Source organism: Lactuca sativa, chromosome 5 (assembly GCF_002870075.4).
Source record: "Lactuca sativa cultivar Salinas chromosome 5, Lsat_Salinas_v11, whole genome shotgun sequence".
NCBI classification, from domain to species: domain Eukaryota; kingdom Viridiplantae; phylum Streptophyta; class Magnoliopsida; order Asterales; family Asteraceae; genus Lactuca; species Lactuca sativa.
In genome coordinates, this window is record NC_056627.2 from 239,932,755 (window position 1) to 239,953,046 (window position 20,292).

Sequence of the window (20,292 nt, forward strand, 5' to 3'; positions counted from 1 at the left end):
ATATTATTTTTAGTAATAATCTTAAATGATAAGTCCCAAACCATTAAAACCATTATGTTTTACATGGTTTAACAAACATAATAAAAACAAAAGAAAACTAATCAACAATCTTACATCCATGAGATTTATTCTGATCTATAGACTACAATGATCATAAAACATAGATTTTGTCTCATGGATCTTCAAAATTGACTCATATTCCCTTATTCTCCATCCTTAGTTGAGTATCCATTAGTAAACCCTTTATTCAATGCCTATTGTAATCCATTAATTAGTGTTTGAGAAATTAAATAGATAGTAAACATTTCATAATTTAGCTCTTACTCGTTAATAAAAGTGTGATTTAGCCCCTAAAACATAAAGCTCTTCAAACTTATTTAATAACAAAATTGCATGAACTATTCACCAAATAGTTAATATAGTTATTAAATAATCTTCAATATTGTGTCATAGACCTTTTAATAAGACGTTTTATCTGATTTATATCTAGTCACAATTTAAAGATGAAAATTTAAAATAACAACAAATCTAAGGTTTTCACCACACATTAGTATTTAATGAAACATTTTCAATATGAAATCTCTAAAGTCCTTAATTATAATACAACATCCAAAGATACCAATTACACCATAATTCATTTAATTTCCATTAAATGAGTATTTTAGCATCTTAAGACTAAAACATACAACTCGGATTTACATGTGTTACATAATACTAATATACATACATGTATAGGTGACAATGCAATTCAATACATAAGCTCTAAATATAATTCCATATAAGATACTAATATACATACATGTATAGGTGACAATGCAATTCAATACATAAGCTCTAAATATAATTCCATATAAGATAGACACTTAATTTCATTATACCATTCCACAAAGACTTAGTCTTAAACAAAGTTCTTACCAATAATAAAGTTATATGTATAATTGTCATATTGAAGAGCACAACCACTTCGAATGCTTACAATTCCATAATACATACATTCTGAAGTCCATAAGTTATATAATTCTGTCAAAGTTTGATTCGTGTCGCCAATAGAGTGAACCTAAATACCATGTTTTTAGAGGATGTTACGTCAAGAACATGATGGAGTATCGAGATTAAGTAAATAATTACAAATGATCGATATCCATTGTTTATATGGCAATATTTGGAGAAACTCATTCAAAGAATTAGAGATAAAGTTAAAAAAATGAGCTTTTTCACCCCAAGTGTTAAACAAAGAGGATAAATGTCTTACTTGAGATACATGTATAATACTGCATGATTTATGACCAAATGAATTCGAAAAAACTTCTTAATATAACTCAATTCTTGTATATATCCAAAGGAGAAAGGCTATATGTCACAACTCTTTTTGCGGTAATTGCATGTTGATAGCATTTTAACCACGTATGCCTTGGTCATAATATAGAAAGGAAATAGTTTGATTATGTACAAGTTAACAAATGAATGACATGAGAAATCATGTATGGACTAAATGTGGTGGGACAAACTACAAAACATCCAAAAACATGAAAAATGGTTAGCAAAAAACGATGACACATGGAAATATAAGTATGAGATCATGTAATGGTGAACTATGCATCAACAATTAGGATGATTAACAAATGTACATAAAGGGTCACATGAGTGTCCTCAAGTCGTATTATTATTAAACCTTTTTATAAGATAAAGATAAAGCAAAAATATGTCCTTTTTCTTTACCCGTGAACAATGGTATCGATGTAATGGTCAACTAACTCAATACAACAAATAATCACAAGTTGTACCATATGTGTGTTACACATGTGAAAAAACAAAAATAATAATTAAATATACATGATTGTATTTTTTCTAACAAGTTTGAATGTGTTTCCACTAAAAACATTAGGGACATATATGTATTTTATTGGAAATAACTCTTGAGTTAATGTGTCATATTATAAACTCATCCGGTTGTACTTATCTTATGTGTCATCTCAACGTCATGTTATCATCCTTTTCTATCATTTAGATTAGGGGTGAGCAAAAACTGCACCACAACTAAAATTAAAAAGCAAAAGCCACATAAACCGCAATCGCAATAAAAACCGATTGTGACGTTTTCAGTTTTTTCAAAAACCACAAATTTATGGTGCGGTGCGGTTTTTAGTTTTCAAAAACCACACCGCACCACATATATTATATACAATTTTTTATTAATTATTAATATATTAAATATTAAAAATAAGATAAGTTTCATGGATAAAAGAAGAATAAAATTATAGAAAGCAAAAATATTGGTTTTTTGTTATGTTTAACTTTGGAAAATGATGAAGTTTTACAATTTTAAGATATTTATTGTTAATGACTAGTGATTTCATGTTTTTAAGATATTAATTGTTTGTGATTTAAGTTAATTGTCTTATACATTATTCTTTTTATTATTATTACATGTAATATGTTTAAACTCTTAAAACCGTTTGAACTCTAAACTGCAGTCGAAAATCACACAAAATAACAATACCAAATCTATGCGGTTAATACCCGAAACTAAAAAAAAAAAACAAAACTGCACCGCAAAAATAACCGTCTAACCACATCGCAAAAATAACCGCACCAAACGTTTTGAAAATGGATTAACTGTATTTGCGATTAGCGATGGGGTTTTGACTAATAACCACCGAACCGCACCGCACTCATCCCTAACATTTGATAACACTAGTGACAAAATAGATAACAAATATGAAACTACATACAAAAACATATAAAAGTTTATTTAAAAATAAGCATATATATCGAGAAAACTTGCAAAAAAAAAGTCCCATAAACTACTTAATAAATAATCTCAAATCGATTTTAAAAATGATAGCCTAATTTTGTGATTTTATAAAACATTATATTATAAAAAACTCAAAAGATTAACGAATTTGACGTCAACCGAGCTAACCATATTTTGACCGATTATCATAAATTATTGCTTTTTCCTTTTCGTAAAATGTATTTTGAGAAATTATTTTCCCTTTTGCAAAATTGCTTTATGATGCTCCCCACGACAAACCTTTCAGATCCTTCCTTTCAATCAAATCCTTCTTTCAAGTTGCTCTTATTTTACAAAAAATATCTTATTCTTTGAAATTCCTTTTAACAAATAAAACGTTTTTCTCATTGGAAGTACTATAAAATAATTGACAAAATACATTTCACAAAAGATATAATTATTTTATAATACTTTTCCATTTTAATATTCTAATATCTATCACTAATAATAAACGTAGAGCTAGTAATTGCTCATACTTATCTACTTCTAATTTTTAGCCGATAATAATTGTTTGAAAAGATGCTGCCTTTATTTTCATGTATGTAAGAAAGGAATACTTTACTAATTATATAACCATCTTGGAGCCATTTGGAAAAAGCAATCCTTACTCTTTTGGTCGAGAAGAACTTTTCTAAAGTAAATCCCAAAAGGACAAAAAAAATGAAACCCATGTTATTATACAATACTGAATTTCCATCTTGTATAATTATTTATGTTATGGAAAGATTTAGCGGCATAAGTTGTCTTTTTATGTTCTTACTTATTATTTTGTGATTAGTAATTAATAAATCAATATAGTCAATCAAAGGCGAGTTATAAAAAATATTTTATAAATTATGAAATCATTTTTCCCACCACATAGTTCCCATTTTTTCTTTTGTAATCTTTTAGACTAAAATGATGCTATTTCTCAAAAATCACAAAATGAAATGAAAATAAAAATAAAAATACACGAATCAAATAATGTAATTGTTTCTTTTAAATTTAAACAAATTGTTTAGATGCGACAAAACTAAAAAGAATTCCTATATTTTTCCAGTGCAAAATTTGTAAAAGAATTATTTGTAATAAGATTTAAACTTACAATATTCCCTCAAGAAACAAAACACCTTAATCGATTATAACATGTAAATACTCATGTACTCGGTCAAACTCATTTACTTAGATTAACCTACATTTTGGTTTTGGATGGATACAAGAGAAACACAAATATACAGATCTACATGCCTATTTTTTTTTTTTTTTTTTTTTTTTTTTGCGAGCTTGAGAAGTGATGATTTCACTCTAAGACATATTACTTTGAAATCAGTCTCACTTAAATTGACAAAACACGAGAAAACATGCATCTAAAATAAACGCGTGTTTATATTATTCGTGTTTTATAGTTTTTGTTTTTTTGCACTAGATGTTGTGAAGCTCTTCAATAAAGTCTAACACATCATAATTCATACATAATATAATCATCTAGAAGTATTAATGACACAACTTGTTTTCATCATCCATCTTTATGCATATGTGACTTCCTTTTTAATAAATGAAGGTTTTTTTGCCACTTGTTAAATTCTTAAGAGTTTTGCCACATGTAATTTTGTGGGAGTTTTAGAATTATTATTTTCCACTTGTCATTTTTTGAGATTTTTTTTTTAAATAAATTCTTATAAGTTTTATAAGGAAAGAGAATCATTCTATTAATTTGATAATAAAGTCTCATAAATATTCTAAAGAATATTTGATTTTTTTTATAAATGTTCTAAAAGATTACATTATGTTATATAAAATTATTTTATAAAATATTTAATATTTAATTATTGATATTAAATTTTTATTTTTAATAAACCCGTATAGTACACGAGTCTCACAACTAGTCTTTATTATTATCCAATAATGTTACAGGAAAGAAATATTTAACCAAAACACGTATTTTTCTTTCTTCTCAAAATATTTTTTTTTTCTGAAAATAAATTTCTCTGAGTCATGAAGTATTTTTCATGAAATATATAATTTTTTTTGTTCAAGTTTAAAATTAATTTTGGCTCCCATTTTTAATTATATTTGTGGATAGTTCCTTAATTTTCAATTGATAAGTAATAATTATTTTGAAAATCAGACCTATTATGTTGCATTTATTTTCATGTGTATGGAAGAAACTCAAAGGAAGGGGAGTCCTCATTGTATAACCGCTTATTGGAGAAAAGCAAATCCGTACTCTTTTGAGTCAAAAAGAACCCTTTTTAAAATTCACTATTAATAAACAACATTCTCATTCTAACAATTCCTTTCCATTTTCCTTTCGCAGTTTCCGACGTCTGTGGTTTTGTGCCTCTCTCTCTCTCTGGGGTTTAACAATCATGGCGCAATCTCAACCTCAACCACAACAACAACAGCAACCCGCCATGGATGCTGATACAATGTAACTTAAGCACTTCCTTCTTCTCATTTTCCTTTTTTTCCTTTTTTATTTCATTGTCGATGATTACTGGGGTTTTCAATTTATGATTCTTAATCGATGATTACTCAAATGGGGTTTGCCCTTTTGCATTGTGTGTATCGGTGTTTTTAAGATTTCTTAAGTGTATTACTTGAAGAAGCACTTATGTTACTTGACGTGTGCTTCTATGTAAATGTGTCGGTGTTTTTTGAGGGTTTATCGAGCCACCATTGATCGTTGACTGTGTGTAATATACATGTCGGTGTATATATACACACATATACATACATAAAAACCCATTTTTTTAAGTGTTATTTTGAATTTGTCGTTATATAATACTCCCTTTACCCCAGTATGTAAGAATCCAAGTGAAATGCACAGTTTCCTTTTGGAAAAATCTTTATAAAATACGCATCGCATTCGCTTTGTTGCTGCATAAGCATAAGATTCTTCAAATTTGTTGTTTGTATTATCAGATATTTAATTATTAGTTGCTAAATGTTTATATTATATCATTAGTTTTTGTGATTTTCTCATAATTTTGACTTGTTTTGTTGGAAAAACAGGCTGGATGTTTATATTCTTGATTATCTTATCAAGAAAAACTATGGTAATTCCACAAAGGCATTTGAAGGTGAAGCAAAAGTCCCTGCTAATGTTCGTGGTAATACAACTTTTGCATAAAAGGAAATTTATTTATTTGAATCTTTGTTTAAATGATTAAAACTTTAGATTGTTTATTTTTTTTATTTTTTTTTGTTTGTGATTACTTCAGCCATTGATGCTCCTCGAGGTTTCCTGTTTGAATGGTGGACTGTTTTTTGGGATACTTTTATTTCTAGATACAAACGCCACCAAGGCTCCATGGAATCTTCCAATGAGGTGAGTTTATAATTCTAATTTCAAGATTATGATTCAATAATTTCTAGATTCATATTTCTGTGTTTATTGATCTAGACATTATTGAAATATGATTCAATAATGTCTAGATTCATATTCGATCTCAACTCCTCTCATGTTAAAATTGATGAATATTATGAACTTTGTTTTTTTGGAATGTAAGGGTAAAATGGTCATTTAGTCTCATCCAACCACATAACCCATACAAATGTTTTTTTGACTTAATGGAGACAAAATGAATTAATAGACAAAGTCAGGAAAATGAAGCTTTTCTCATTAAAACCTAAATATTTTATAAACATAATTGATCTAGACAACTTTTGAATTGTGATCGAATATCATTAATATCAAGAAAGCTCTTTGTAAGACTATAAACTTATGTAAATTATAATGACAGGTTATTCGGGTCCCACATCAGCAGCAAGGTGGTCAACATCAAAGTCAAAGCTTCAATGCAAACAATGTTAATATTGGGAAAAGCCCATGGATTGCTGAGGCATCAACCATTATGAAGCAACCAGTTCCAAAGGTATTTGAATTTGAATTCACAAGTTTCTTATAAGTTATAATATAATATATTTATAAATTTTTTTATTTTTTTTTATTTTTGTATAGCAATGGTATGGAGATAATGCAGCCCTCATTATGAATCACATCAATTCAATGAATCAACTTCCAATTGAACAACAAAAGCAAGCTTTGGTGCCTAGACATGTGTGTATCTGAATATTCAGTATTATTTCTTCAATATTATTTTGATCTTGAATATGTGAAGCATATTAAATTATTTCAATATGTTCTAATATTTACTTTGGTGAATCAGGAAATAACTAATGTGACAAATTCCATGATCAATCAAAGTGCTCAAGTTCCTGAAGCTCATGGTAATCTTAAAAATAGCCCCTTAAAACTCGTACATTTATTCAAATCTTGAATATTTGTAAGATACAAATTTAAAGAACAAAAGTATTTTATTGATAATATCATATAATACTGCTAGGGTTTACAATTACATAGAGATTTTGGGCCTAAACTTCCATAATTTAGATCAAAAATTTCCAATTAGGGTATGTGATATTATAACATAAAGATTTTAGAAGATGCATTACAATAACAATTTATTGTATCTTTAACTACAAAAAAGGAAAATTAGGATGTGGGACCCAAGATTTTGGACAAGAATAGAGCTGTATATACTTAAAAAATCATCATTTCATTTATTTGCTTTTTCAACAGCAAGTGGAGGATTAACCAGTATGCCTCTGAGAGGATGGCCTTTAACTGTGAGCTTCAAACTTAAACTCAATTTACTCTTTTTCATTGAATCAAATCCAGAGTTGATTATATTATTTTAATGTGATTATAAATTTATATTTATAATTATATTATGGAAAATTAGCAGCAACAAGGATTGGATCAAATCCAGACTCGATTGCAACAACAACAACAACCTTATAGATCTCAAAATGAGGGACAAATTCAGTCTTCAATTGATAGAAAAAGAAAACAACCAATGACTTCTGGAATCTCAAATGCAATTGGAGTGTTTTCAAGTAATGTTTCAAAGCCTAATTCCCCACAAAATGAAAAGGTATTTGTATTTCTATTCACCTTTTGAAAACAAATTTCCATTTCTTGTTTTCAAGTAATATAATGAAAAATTGTTTTTGCAGATTAATGTTGATGATTTCATTGATTATGGAGCTTTTGATGGAAATAATGACAATTCCTTGTTGCCTCAAACCGATAAAGAATCCGAAATAAACACTTCACATGGTAAACTTTAACTAGTAATTTGAGTCCTATTTCAAAGGGGCATTTTTGGAAATACTTATTTGTATTTCCTTTTTAAAAAAGGTTTCACATTTTTGGAAGTGGGAAGTGTTCAAGCCACAAGTATAAATTGTTGTCACATTTCATTTGATGGAAAACTTGTAGCAGTTGGTGGGCAAGACAAAAAGGTCATTTCTTGAACTTAATAATTTTACAATAATTAAAAAAAACATTTTTTTTAATAATGTTGTGGTGCAGGCAAGGTTATGGTGCACGAGCACACGGGAGAACAAAGCTACACTTGATGAACATTTGCAAGAAATAACTGATATCCGTTTTAGTCCTTCAATGCAATTACTTGCTACATCTTCTCAAGACAAAACCATAAGAATTTGGGATCTTGAAAATGTAATTTCATTTTTCTTATTCTACTTTAAAAAATTTCATCCAATTTATTTATTTATTTTTAATGCAGTTGGGAGGTGGATCAGTTAGGACATTTACAGGGCACATTGCATCTGTTATATCGATTGATTTTCACCCTAAAAAAGATGACATTGTTTGCTCTTGTGATGAAAGTGAGATTCGTTATTGGACTATTAAGAATGCTGGTTGTGTTAAAGTGACAAAGGTTTGAGAAATACTAATTATAGAATTGTATTTTTAAATTCAATAATTTAATTTTGATTTTAATTTTTTTAGGGTGGTGCAAATCTGGTTAGATTTCAATCAGGTGTTGGGAGGATTCTTGCAGCTGTTGTTGGAAAATCGGTGTCTTTAACAGATTTGGAGAATTCTCAAGCTCGTAAGCATGTTTTAAAGGTTGTTTTTTTTTTTTAATTTTTGAAATCCAGATTTTTTATTTTACAATGTTTTAGGGTTCCTACTTTTATCATGGGCGTTTCTTTTCTAGACTGAATAAGCTGTTTGAACGAGACTAAATGACCATTTTACCCTTACATTCCGGCAATTTTTTAAAAAAATATTCAACTATTATAACAGTTTCCATCAATTTTAACACACCCCATTTTCCTCCATAGTTCACTAGTTTTATGTACTTTACTATAAATTTGAACGATAATTCCATATATATATATATATATATATATATATATATATATATATATATATATATATATATATATATATATATATATATATATATATATATATTTTGGAATGCAGGGGCATGCATCGAATGTGCAGTCTATATGCTGGGATTCTTCGGGTGAGAATTTGATATCAGTAAGTGAGGATTTGGTAAAGGTGTGGAGAATGGATTCAGGGGGAAAAGCAAATTGCATTCATGAGTTAAGTGTTAATGGCAAAAGATTCCATTGTGGCATTTTTCATCCTGCATACCCTTCTCTACTCATAATCGGTTGCTATCAGGTATACAAATTTCCATCTTTAAATCTTCAAACTTAGAAAGATAAAAGATTTTGGAAGTAATGGAATCCGTCAAAAAGGAATTGGAATTTCAAAGAATCATAATATCTTTCCACAATTCCTCAGGAACGTTGAAAATCGAAATCCCTAAAACATGGAATTTGAAGGATTCTGATTAATTCCGATTAGACTCGTTCGTATTATAAGTAATGCATAAAACGTCCTTGTAATGTAAATTTACCGTTTTACCCTTTGGATGGATTAGAGTATGGAGCTATGGAACATGGCGGAGAACAAGATGATGATGCCAATTGAAGAACCTGTTTCTGCGCTTGCAGTATCGAGTGCATCTGGATTAATAGCTTCAGCGGGACATAACGACAATGTGGTTAAGATTTGGAAGTAGTTTTTTGGTATTTTGGATGCATATCGATCACGTAAATAAATCTTTTGGTGATGTTTATCTTTAAAAAAGAAAAAAGAAGAGGTTAGGGAATAGTTTTCTTCGATGTATATACACATAGATTTTATCGTAGTAGTATTATCTTTGATGTTGCTTTATCCTTAATTGTGGATTTTGTTTTGTTTTGATTTTATAATTGGTTTGGGGTTTGGTCGATTTTGTTGTGAATTTAGAGTTTAGAGTTAAGGAGACGATTTGCTTTTAGGGTTTGCGTTTGAAGAAAATGAAGATATGGGTAAAATAGTCATTGTACATGGACTATATATTAAAGACTCTTTTGGCAACAAATCAAGCATTTGGACTAGATTTGTAACTTTTATAATACTATGCAACAAAATGGTATATGTGAAAAGGGGCGACACCTTTTTCAATAAAAGACATTTATGGTTTTTGAATGATTTGAACCCATGATATTTGTCTTACCTATCAATTGGGGACCAGTTTTCCATCAAATGAGATGTAACAATAATTGATATTACTCGCTTGAACACTTGCAATTTCCAAAGTGTGAATCTTTTTATAAAAAAATGAAATGCAAATAATGTATAAAAGTTGTATATTGATTTTGCTCTGTTTTTTATTTCATATAAATGAGAACTACAAAACGAAAAATGTTAAACATTACTAAAACACATAAGGCTGGAGCCATACAGTCCATCTAGATATCAACAGCGGTCCATTGTTCAAGAAATCATCTATGTCAATCTGCAAATCAATGTCATTATATTACTTAAAGAACAATAAATCGAATTTTGGTGATTGCAGGCTTCAAGGACCCATCATTTTGTCTTCATTGAAGGGTATTTTTGGTATTTCACATATGAAAATTTGTTTTCAAAGTTGCAAGAAAAGTATAAACACGTTACCTTTATGGGGAGAATTAGGAGTTGCAATTTCTTCTACAGAAGTTGAAAGTAATAGAGCTACGAGCATTATATAAGAAGGTTACCAGAGATTCTAAAGAATTCCACACAGATCATGAGTATTCAAAAAATATCTTTAAGGTGGTGGAAGTATTTGGGAAAGATCTTTATAAATATTCTGCAAATGTGCTCATTTATTGCTTATCATGTCATTTCAATGTCTCCTAGCATATGAGTGTGGAGACTCTAGTATAAATAGGTACGATTTCCTCATCAGTAAATCATCTTTCAACTATGTAGGGTTCTTCTTTCAAAAAACAAATCATCTTTCAACTATGTAGGGTTCTTCTTTCAAAAAGCATATCAAATTATTATCACTGAGCACGGTTCAGTTCAAGTTTTCTCCATAGACCGTTATTTGGATTTTAGCCTCGGTTTGGTTTTCTATGGGTTTGGTAAGACTTTAAAACCGAAAATGTATGGATCGGCTTTTATGGATTGGATCGGTTTTAAAACCAAAGATATGGGGAAAATGCCGTTTTTTTTTTATTACATTGATTTTATGGAAAATGACCTAATATTCTTTCTTGACAATAGTTTTGCTCTGAAGCAACTATCGACAAACTATTTCTACAAGGTCTAAAATGAGACGTATGTAACAACCCTCACATGGGCCTTTTAAAATAACCATTTAAAAATTCAAATTCCAAATTTGAAAGAGTTTACATTGTGGAAATAGATCTCAAACCTAGTATTAATGTTTGAAAAGCGCAAGTTGTTATGTAACATCCTGTTTGCTCACAGTAAAATTTTCCATTTTTAAAATAAGATAAATGCTCATTTTCATAAAGTTATAATCCAGATAAAACCATTCCTTCAATAACCATAAACCAAAATCATGGTTATAGGAAAGACATTATGGAATCTCAAATCATAAAACTGCTGATGTGTGTGTATAGTCACACATTCGTCTTCCCACAATCCAAAGAAGTACCTAGAAACATTTAATCCACAACTATAAGACAAAACTTAATGAGTTTTCCAAAATATCACATACAACACATAAAAACGAGTCCGCTTCAACCCAACGAGTCTATTTCAATCCAACGAGTCCGTATCAACCCCGGGTCCGTATCAACCTAACCAGTGTGTTTTAACCGAACCGATCTGTATCAACCCCGAGTCCATATTGACCCAACGAAGCATGTAACATACAAGAAACAAACAAATTCCTACTGATTCGGCTAGACATACAATCTAGTCATAGTAGCTATGCCATAAGTAATACAGTGGGAAAAATCACCTGAGCTAAACAACAAAAGATCAACAGCAACCGAAACAGCTAATACAAGCTTCCTAATGTCAAATAGAGACCAATCATTAGACAAATACTTAACTCTACCAAAGTTTGACCACCAGTCAAACTAGTCAAAAAGTCAACAGTCAATGTCAAAGTTAACCGTCAATGGCCAATCACGCCGTAAACCTTGACCAGTCGTGTCATGAACCACTAAATGACAAAATAGTCGGAATTCTCCAAAATCACGCCATAACACTCTATGTGTCGCGTCATGATTTCCATCTTGATAACTTAACTCATCAAGCTCTTAATCCTTAACAACAAAAGTTCTAATTTTTAGATATGATACTCCTCAATGACTTAGGGGTTGTTTGATATCAGTGTTAACCGAATCAGAACGAGGGACTCGGTCCTCAATCAGAAGTTACTGTGTTTGATTTTGCTTGTTCATCTTCGGACTCGGTCCAAAGAAGGGACTCGGTCTAAAGAAATATGATGATTCAGTCCTCACTTCAAAACCTCCTAACCGAGTTTTGGCCCTCAGTCAGCCCCAAATGACACACTTTGCCCCTCTGTTTTTTTCCATGCTAATTAGCGACGTATCAAACAATATGATACTGATCAAACACAATTACAAGAAAATAAAGAATATTAGTGGACAAATCTGTGAAAAAATGAAACAATGCCACCGCTGCACCATTTTAGCTTCAACTCTACATTGTGACTATACCTTCTTGTCTTGACAGCAGCGATGCTTTACATCTCTGGCTTTACCTTGCCTCATGGACGTTGATTTGCTTTTGTGGATTGACCAATTTCAACATTTCTTGCCTCTTTACTGATGAAGGAAAGCATTTCAAAAATATGGAGATAACTTGAAATTTCTTTTCTCTTTAATATCTAGGGTTTTAAAAAGGAAAGAGAAAACACACTGTCCAATACAACATGAGTACTTGTTCTTTTCTTACTTTATACAACTAAAAATAATCACGTAAGTGATAACAATTAGGAATTTATTGTTAAATTGTTATAATTTCATATACTAATAGTATAAGTTAAAGATATTTATTTTCAATAATGGTATATGTAAATTAATAGATTTGTTTACATATTTTAATAACATGTTGATTATAATATTTTTCTTATAAAAATTAATATTGAATAATTTTGCAATTTGTTAGTTCTATTATTTCAAATCCTTTGACGTATAAATAATATTAATTTCATGTTTTGTAAATGAAATGTATGATATATTTGAATTTCTTCAAATTATATTTAGTTAGAAAATATTTTGTGAAACAATTGTCTTTTAAACATCAACCTTGTTTGGAAAATAGTTTATATAAAAAAAACATAAGGGTAAAAATGTCATTTTTATCATTCAGCAAAACTAATGACACATAAAATCAAACAGTATGGTTTTAGTCAGAAGTTAAATCAGTCGGAACTTCTAACTCAGTCAGCTTCAAACTCAGTCAGCTCTAATTCAGTTAGCAATTATCAAACGACCCCTTAATGGATAAAGTTTTCAACTTTATCCATCCCAAGGGCTTAATAACTCAAAATCTCATACCCTAAGTTCATGAGTCCACTTATAACGACAAAACTCAATGCACATTTTAAGGACAAACATGCACAAACATTTTTCCAACACTAATCAAGTCTAAATGTTGAATAATTCGCTCATATGGTTATGGAGTTCTCCAAACTCCAAGAACACCATGAAAGGGAATAAAAGGGCACCGCACAACAATCTTAAAACCTAGATCTAGCATCAAATAAGCATAAAGGTGGAAGCTTTGCATCATACCAAAGTCTAAAAGTTAAATGGTTGAAGATAAACTCCGGGGAAAACAACTCACAATCGCTAAATGATCCTTCTTCTTCTTCAATCTTCCAAATGAAGCTTCCAGGATTATCAAAACTTGTAAGAAATGAAGGAAGAACAATATGGAGGTTAGGGAATATGGAGGTTAGGGTTTACTCTAAGGAGGCTCTTTGAGGTGATGGGGGCTGCAAATGACCTAAAGCTCGGAAACAATACATAGTAAACCATAAAATCATGGGCTTGGGCTACACCAGTATTCACGTCGTCACATCCTCAATGCCGCGTTGTGAAAGGCTCAAACCAGCAAGGCCCAATTTAGTAATAGCCCAAACCCTACCTTTTTATCCAACAAATTATACTTTTAGCATAAGAACCTTATTCCTTTAAGGTCCAAACTTCGTCCCTTGAAGCTCGAGACCCTTACTTGATCAAATAACATCCCACTATTCCAAAATAAGAAACATCCCGAAATCGGATCTTACATGTAGCAATCAAAACAAAACAAAGGTTAAGATTCAAAGGTATAAACTTAATTGGTTGTGTGAATGGGACATAAATATTGCATTTTTCCATAATTCTTTAAAGAGTAGAATGAATAGACGTAGAATTGAAAATATGATGGATGAAGATGGTAGATGGCTAAGAGGAAAGATGGTTCCTAGTAGATTTGTCGGTCATTTTAGGAATTTTTGGGTATGGAAGAAGTGTCTTTGTCAATTGATCAATCTCCTTCTTTTTTTTAGAAAATGTTTTGGATCATAGGATTGAAGTGGAAATGATCAGAATGGTTACGTATGATGAAATAAAAAAAAATGCTATGTTTGATATTGATGATAATAGAGCTTCGGGGCTAGAATGTTATTCCTCTCTGTTCTTCAAAGCATCATGGAGTATTGTGGGTCATGAAGTTTATAAAGCTGTTATGGAATTCTTTTGGAGTGGGAAGATGCTTAAAGAAATTAATTCCACACCTATTGTGCTTGTTCCCAAAAGCGATACCCCTAGAAGGTTTTTGATTATTGACCTGTTACTTTTTGTAATGTGTTATACAAATACATAGTAAATTCATTTTCAATAAGATAAGGAGTCTTTGTTAATAGGATAATGAGTTGTCTTTGTAACATTGAGGATGATAACCAATATGCTTTTGTAACGACCCAAAGTCACGACACAAAAAAATTGTTTTCAAATAATTCGTTAATACATATTGTTTTCACAAAACCAGAGTAACCAATATTTAGCAGAACATCAATTAACCAGAGTAATTCACAACATGCAGAAACATGTGGTGTGTGCTCTGCAATCATCCAGAGCTCTTCCATTTAAAAACTGAGAACCTGAAACATAAACTGAAAACCGTAAGCACAAAGCTTAGTGAGTTCCCCAAAATACCACGTATCATACATATCAAACGAGCCAAACATGTCATTCATACCAAACATATCGAACATATCAAACATATGATAGAAAGTGCTATTATCATGCAACATACATATAGTTGTCATGGGCTCCCCCAACGGTTTTTATCTAGGATGCCATGGGCTCCCCCCATGGTCTTTACCTGGAATGCCATGGGCTTTCCCCTGTGGTCTGATATCCAAATGCCACGGGATCCTCCCGGGGTCTTCCATGCAAGTATCACAGAGACAACTAGCATACCACATAACACATAATGGGTCGGCATTGGTGCCTTCGACCCATGGATATAGTGAGAAGACTCACCTCGAATACTGAAGCTCACTGAAAGAAATCCCTAATTGCTGTCATGTCGGCTTCCCAGATATCAATACCAACAAAACACCCAATTAGCAATTGGGTTCCAAGATATAACCCATAATCCTTACCTGGAGTAAAATGACCATTTTACCCCTGACCCAACATGAACCAAAACTGAGGCCCAAATCCAAAAGATCCACAAAGACCCACTAATGGCCTAATTTTCCAAATTGGGCTCAACCCCATATGGGTCTTATCCTAAGCCTATAATTTTCTTAATTACAATTCTGATTACCTCAAATACCCCCTAGAACAACTTGGTCAAAGACAGAGTCAAAAGTCAAGGTCAATGGCCTGAGTTGACCCAACTCATCGAGTTGTCCATCAACTCGCCGTGTTCCTCTATCAATCTGCAAAGTTGGGGAAAAACCGAGCCAACTCGCCGAGTTTATCCATAAACTCGCCGAGTTCGCCAGAAACCCACGTCTTAATACATTAAGCCGACATTATTGATATGTTCTGATGTAATGACATACTTTGATCTTTTTGGGATTTTGGATTAATGTTTTTACTAAATTAAAAATGATTTTTTTGGGTGTTATTTTTGGGACGTTTCAGCTCAACTATAAGTACGGCTAAGATAAACTCTAGGGCGATTTATTTGTAGTGTCCAAATCTTGCATACTCTGTTCCTCCCTCTCCATAACTAAAATCTCATCCCCTCTCCTAAGGTTCTTGAGTTTTTCGAACAATCCCTAATTTGTGGGTTCTTCTTTTCGCTATTTGGTGTATGGGTCTGATTCCATTATGTAACACCCCCCTCTGGCACGTATCACAATATTGTCCGCTTTGGGCCACTCGGCACGAGGACTTCCCAGGGGGTCACCCATCCTGGTACTACTCCCGCCCGAGCACGCTTAACTGCAGAGTTCTTATGGGATCTGCCCTCACGGCTTTAAAACGCGTTGTGATAGGGAAGGTATCCACACCCCTTATAAGGAATGCTTAGTTCTCCTTCCCAGCCGATGTGGGATCAGATCTAACCCACTTTCACCCCCCATTATAGAGTTCGACGTCCCCGTCGAACACATCGACCCGTGCCCTAGCTCTGATACCATTTGTAACACCCCCCTCTGGCACATATCACAATATTGTCCGCTTTGGGCCACTCGGCACGAGGACTTCCCAGGGGGTCACCCATCCTGGTACTACTCCCGCCCGAGCACGCTTAACTGCAGAGTTCTTATGGGATCTGCTGCCCTCACGGCTTTAAAACGCGTTGTGATAGGGAAGGTATCCACACCCCTTATAAGGAATGCTTAGTTCTCCTTCCCAGCCGATGTGGGATCAGATCTAACCCACTTAAATTGTAACGCCCGTAAATCTGGGCTAGTCAAATTAGAGGCAATAGGGGTCGAAAACGACTTTTCGACAAAAGATTATTTAGAATAAATAATCTTAATCAAGTTTTAGAGTATGTTACAAGGTTTTCGTACATATAAAGAACGCCGAAAACCGAGTTATAACGAAGAAGTTATGACCCGTTGAAGTTTCGCGACGGAACCGGCACGATACCGGAAAGCGTAAATAGTGAATTTACGATAGAGCGAGATTTAGCCTTAGCGATCTAAACGAAAGTCGTAGAATATGTTAAACTAAGAACATCGATAAAAAGAACTCCCAAATCTGACTTCGTATGAGGAAGTTATGATTTTTCTAAGATTTAGCATAGCAGTGCACAGCCCGAAATCTGAATTTTAGATCGGTCGATTTTTAGCCGACGGGATCTAAATGAAAGTTGTAGTACTCATAAATACCAACGCGTGGATATAAAGAACGTCGATAATAGAGCTCGTATGCAAAAGTTATGGACGAAGCTTAGTCCCTACTTTTCGAGCGCGGCGAATTCGATACAGTTTTGTAAATACGAGATAGAATGAGAATTAGCCAACGAGGTCTAAATGAGAGTTGAAGATCTCATTAATAGGAACTCAACGGTAAAAAGACAGACAAAAATGGAGCTCGTATGCAAAAGTTATGGACGAAGCTTAGTCCCTACTTTTCGAGCGCGGCGAATTTGATATAGTTTTGTAAATCCGAGATAGAATGAGAATTAGCCAACGAGGTCTAAATGAAAGTTGAAGATCTCATTAATAGGAACTCAACAGTAAAAAGACAGACAAAAACGGAGCTCGTATGCAAAAGTTACGGACGAAGCTTGGAGACTACTTTACTATACACTTCCTATAAATACAAGGGTGAACTCCTCATATTTTCTTCACACCATAAGCCTTTCTTTCTCTCTCTAACTTCTCTCTAACCTCCCTAAACCCCTCCCAAGTCTAGGGAACCTCCCTATCACGAGAAGAAAGCCCCGGAGCGCCCGACGGCTCCGAGAAGAAAAGCTTTCGGCTCGGAAACGCTGCTCCAGCGAAGCCCGGTTTTTAATAAAAACCCGCTGTAAGTAAGCTACGCCTATAGTATATTTAATATAGATTTTATTTAATTATAGTAACATTGTTAGGACCTTAAAATAATTATTTAGGCTATTATTATGAGTTATATTGAGTGTTATTTAACGCTTATATAATAGTAATAATAGCTAGACTATTAAATTAGTCTCGTCAAGCGTTAGACTAAACTCTAGTGGTAATGATACTAGGTTTCGTCAAGGGATAATTGTTTTAAGAGTAACGAAGTGCTGTCCGAGTGCCGACTCACCACCTTTCAAGTGAGTGCATGGTCCCTTTCATCTTACACATAGATATGAAGTATTTTACGTGTTATGTGTGCATATTATCTGAATACTTGCTGTCTATGTTGGATGAACGTTTTATACATGTTTTAAAGGATTTAAACTGTATACGTATTTTATATATACGAATATGTTGGGTATGAGATGGGTAGATGAATGATGAGAGATAGAAGATGACGTGAGTATATATTGACAGCTATAGACTTAGTGCCTATGAGACGAACACCGGTAGCTATGGACTTAGTACCTTTTAGACGTTGGTAGCTATGGATTTAGTGCCTGTTGGGAATTGGTAGCTATGGACTTAGTACCTATTAGTTAGACGCTGGTAGCTAAGGATTTAGTACCTGTTGAACATTGGTAGCTATGGACTTAGTACCTATTAAATAAAGACTGGTAGCTATGGATTTAGTACCCGATGAATAGACTATAGCAGCTATGGAATTAGTGCTTTATGAACGAACATTGGCAGCTATGGATTTAGTGCCAGTCCTATAACCCTGGAAGTAAGGGACTTCAGAATAAACGAATGCAGGATAGACGACTCTTAGGTTAAATCCTTAAGAGTAAAGAAGATAACGGGGATGGGTAATGGGGTTAATTGTTTGATGATTAAACATAACAATTATATTATTGTGGGTTGAAAACCCTATGTACTCACCAGGTTTCCCAACCTGACCCACTCAGCTTATGTATATCACAGGTGACGAAGTGAAGTGACATTACACTGAGAGATTTAAAGAGATGTAGATCACTAGTGTAAATCATTGTAAGTTCTGTTTATGCTTATGTTTCGGTATTAACGATGACATCCCAAACGTTTTAAAATGAAATAAATACGTTTCCTCGAAAATGTTTTAATAACGTATTTACCATGTTTTTCTGGGAACACATTCCGCAACCTTTTTATAAAACGAAGTACTCTGATTTTCATAAAGCATAAACAAAATCGGTCTTTTCTGGCCGTGATTTTGGGGATGTCACAGTTGGTATCAGAGCATTAGTTTAAGCGAACTAGGAATATGGATTTATTTCTAGACTTAAACTTAGAATGCTAAGCGATGATTGTGAGGTGTGAGCACTAGCTTATTTTAGGAATTGTGCCTAAAATGATTTTATGTGCTAAATGCTTTGTGCATGATATGTTGTTAATTGTTCGGATCTATGGTCTGTTGCCGACCGGATCTGGAAACCTTATGTGTTTAGGATTCTAAACGTACGACTACGGTATTAGAACTAGCATGTAAACGTTTCGGAGTGATAAGGATGATTTAAACGTCAAGTAAAGGTCTAAATTCACCTTATTCGGTGTATAGATCGAGATGGTAAGGACCCGTAGCGGAAACGTAAACGCAAATGGGAACAGGAACCAACCCCCAGTGGTTCAGCAAATACCTGTTGTAGAAGAAGTTGCGCCTGAGCCAGTCACCATGGCTGGAGTTCAAGCCATGATTCGGGCTATGTTGGCTGAACAAAGGGAAGAAATGAGACGGATGTTGAATAGGGACGGACCTACTATGCCCATTGAGCAACCCGAACTGATTCCCGAGCAATCTGAGGAAGGGAACTACAGCCGCCAAGTGAGTCAAGTTGGGACTCAAGGTGAGCAAAGGGATGGCCCAGAAGGGAGAAACAACAAGGATGGGCGGATGTACAAGAATTTCTTGGGTGCGAAACCCCCAAGTCTCTCAGGAAGCCCGAAGCCGGTTGAGATTATGGATTGGATCTCTGAGATGGAGATGGTGTTTGAGAGCTGCAGCTGTAACGAGAAACAGAAGACTGTCTTCGCTGTAAGACAACTGAAAACTGGAGTCTTGAGCTGGTGGAAGCTATTGGCAGATACGATGCCACGAGGAGAAGCCTTAAGGATGTCGTGGGAAGAGTTTTTGGAACAGTTGAAAATGCAGTACTGCTCAGAGGTAGATCTGATAGACCTAAACAACGAGTTTCAGAACCTGAAGAAAGGGAAGATGAGTGTTGATGAGTATGCCACCACATTCACCGAGAGGATGAAGCTATTCCCCTACTTGGTGCCTACTGAACTCTACAAGATTGATAGGTTTGCTAACGGACTGCCCACTGA

At 33.1% G+C, this 20,292-nt stretch overlaps 1 protein-coding gene across 2 annotated transcripts; it reads left to right on the forward strand.

Moving 5' to 3' along the window:
* Positions 1-5,044: 5,044 nt before the first annotated feature.
* Positions 5,045-9,845, forward strand: LOC111897968 (transcriptional corepressor LEUNIG). 2 transcript variants are annotated; one of them, XM_023893920.3, is made up of 15 exons: positions 5,045-5,204; positions 5,789-5,886; positions 5,998-6,104; positions 6,520-6,651; positions 6,738-6,836; positions 6,946-7,006; positions 7,359-7,405; positions 7,522-7,713; positions 7,796-7,898; positions 7,980-8,083; positions 8,154-8,303; positions 8,371-8,526; positions 8,598-8,717; positions 9,081-9,287; positions 9,550-9,845. In XM_023893920.3, exons 1-15 carry the CDS (start codon positions 5,143-5,145, stop codon positions 9,688-9,690), a joined length of 1,779 nt encoding a protein of 592 aa, XP_023749688.1. In that variant the 5' UTR covers positions 5,045-5,142; the 3' UTR covers positions 9,691-9,845. The 2 variants fall into 2 exon arrangements, with proteins under 2 accessions (XP_023749688.1, XP_023749689.1); XM_023893921.3 differs by having other exon boundaries at positions 5,091-5,204; positions 7,525-7,713.
* Positions 9,846-20,292: the final 10,447 nt, after the last annotated feature.

Bases quoted from the DNA above. Each gene is read 5' to 3' on its own strand.
- LOC111897968 (XM_023893920.3), top strand. From the start codon at position 5,143: ATGGCGCAATCTCAACCTCAACCACAACAACAACAGCAACCCGCCATG. The intron at 6,652-6,737 runs GTATTTGAATTT...ATTTTTGTATAG, and splicing joins TGAAGCAACCAGTTCCAAAG to CAATGGTATGGAGATAATGC. The intron at 8,084-8,153 runs GTCATTTCTTGA...GTTGTGGTGCAG, and splicing joins TTGGTGGGCAAGACAAAAAG to GCAAGGTTATGGTGCACGAG.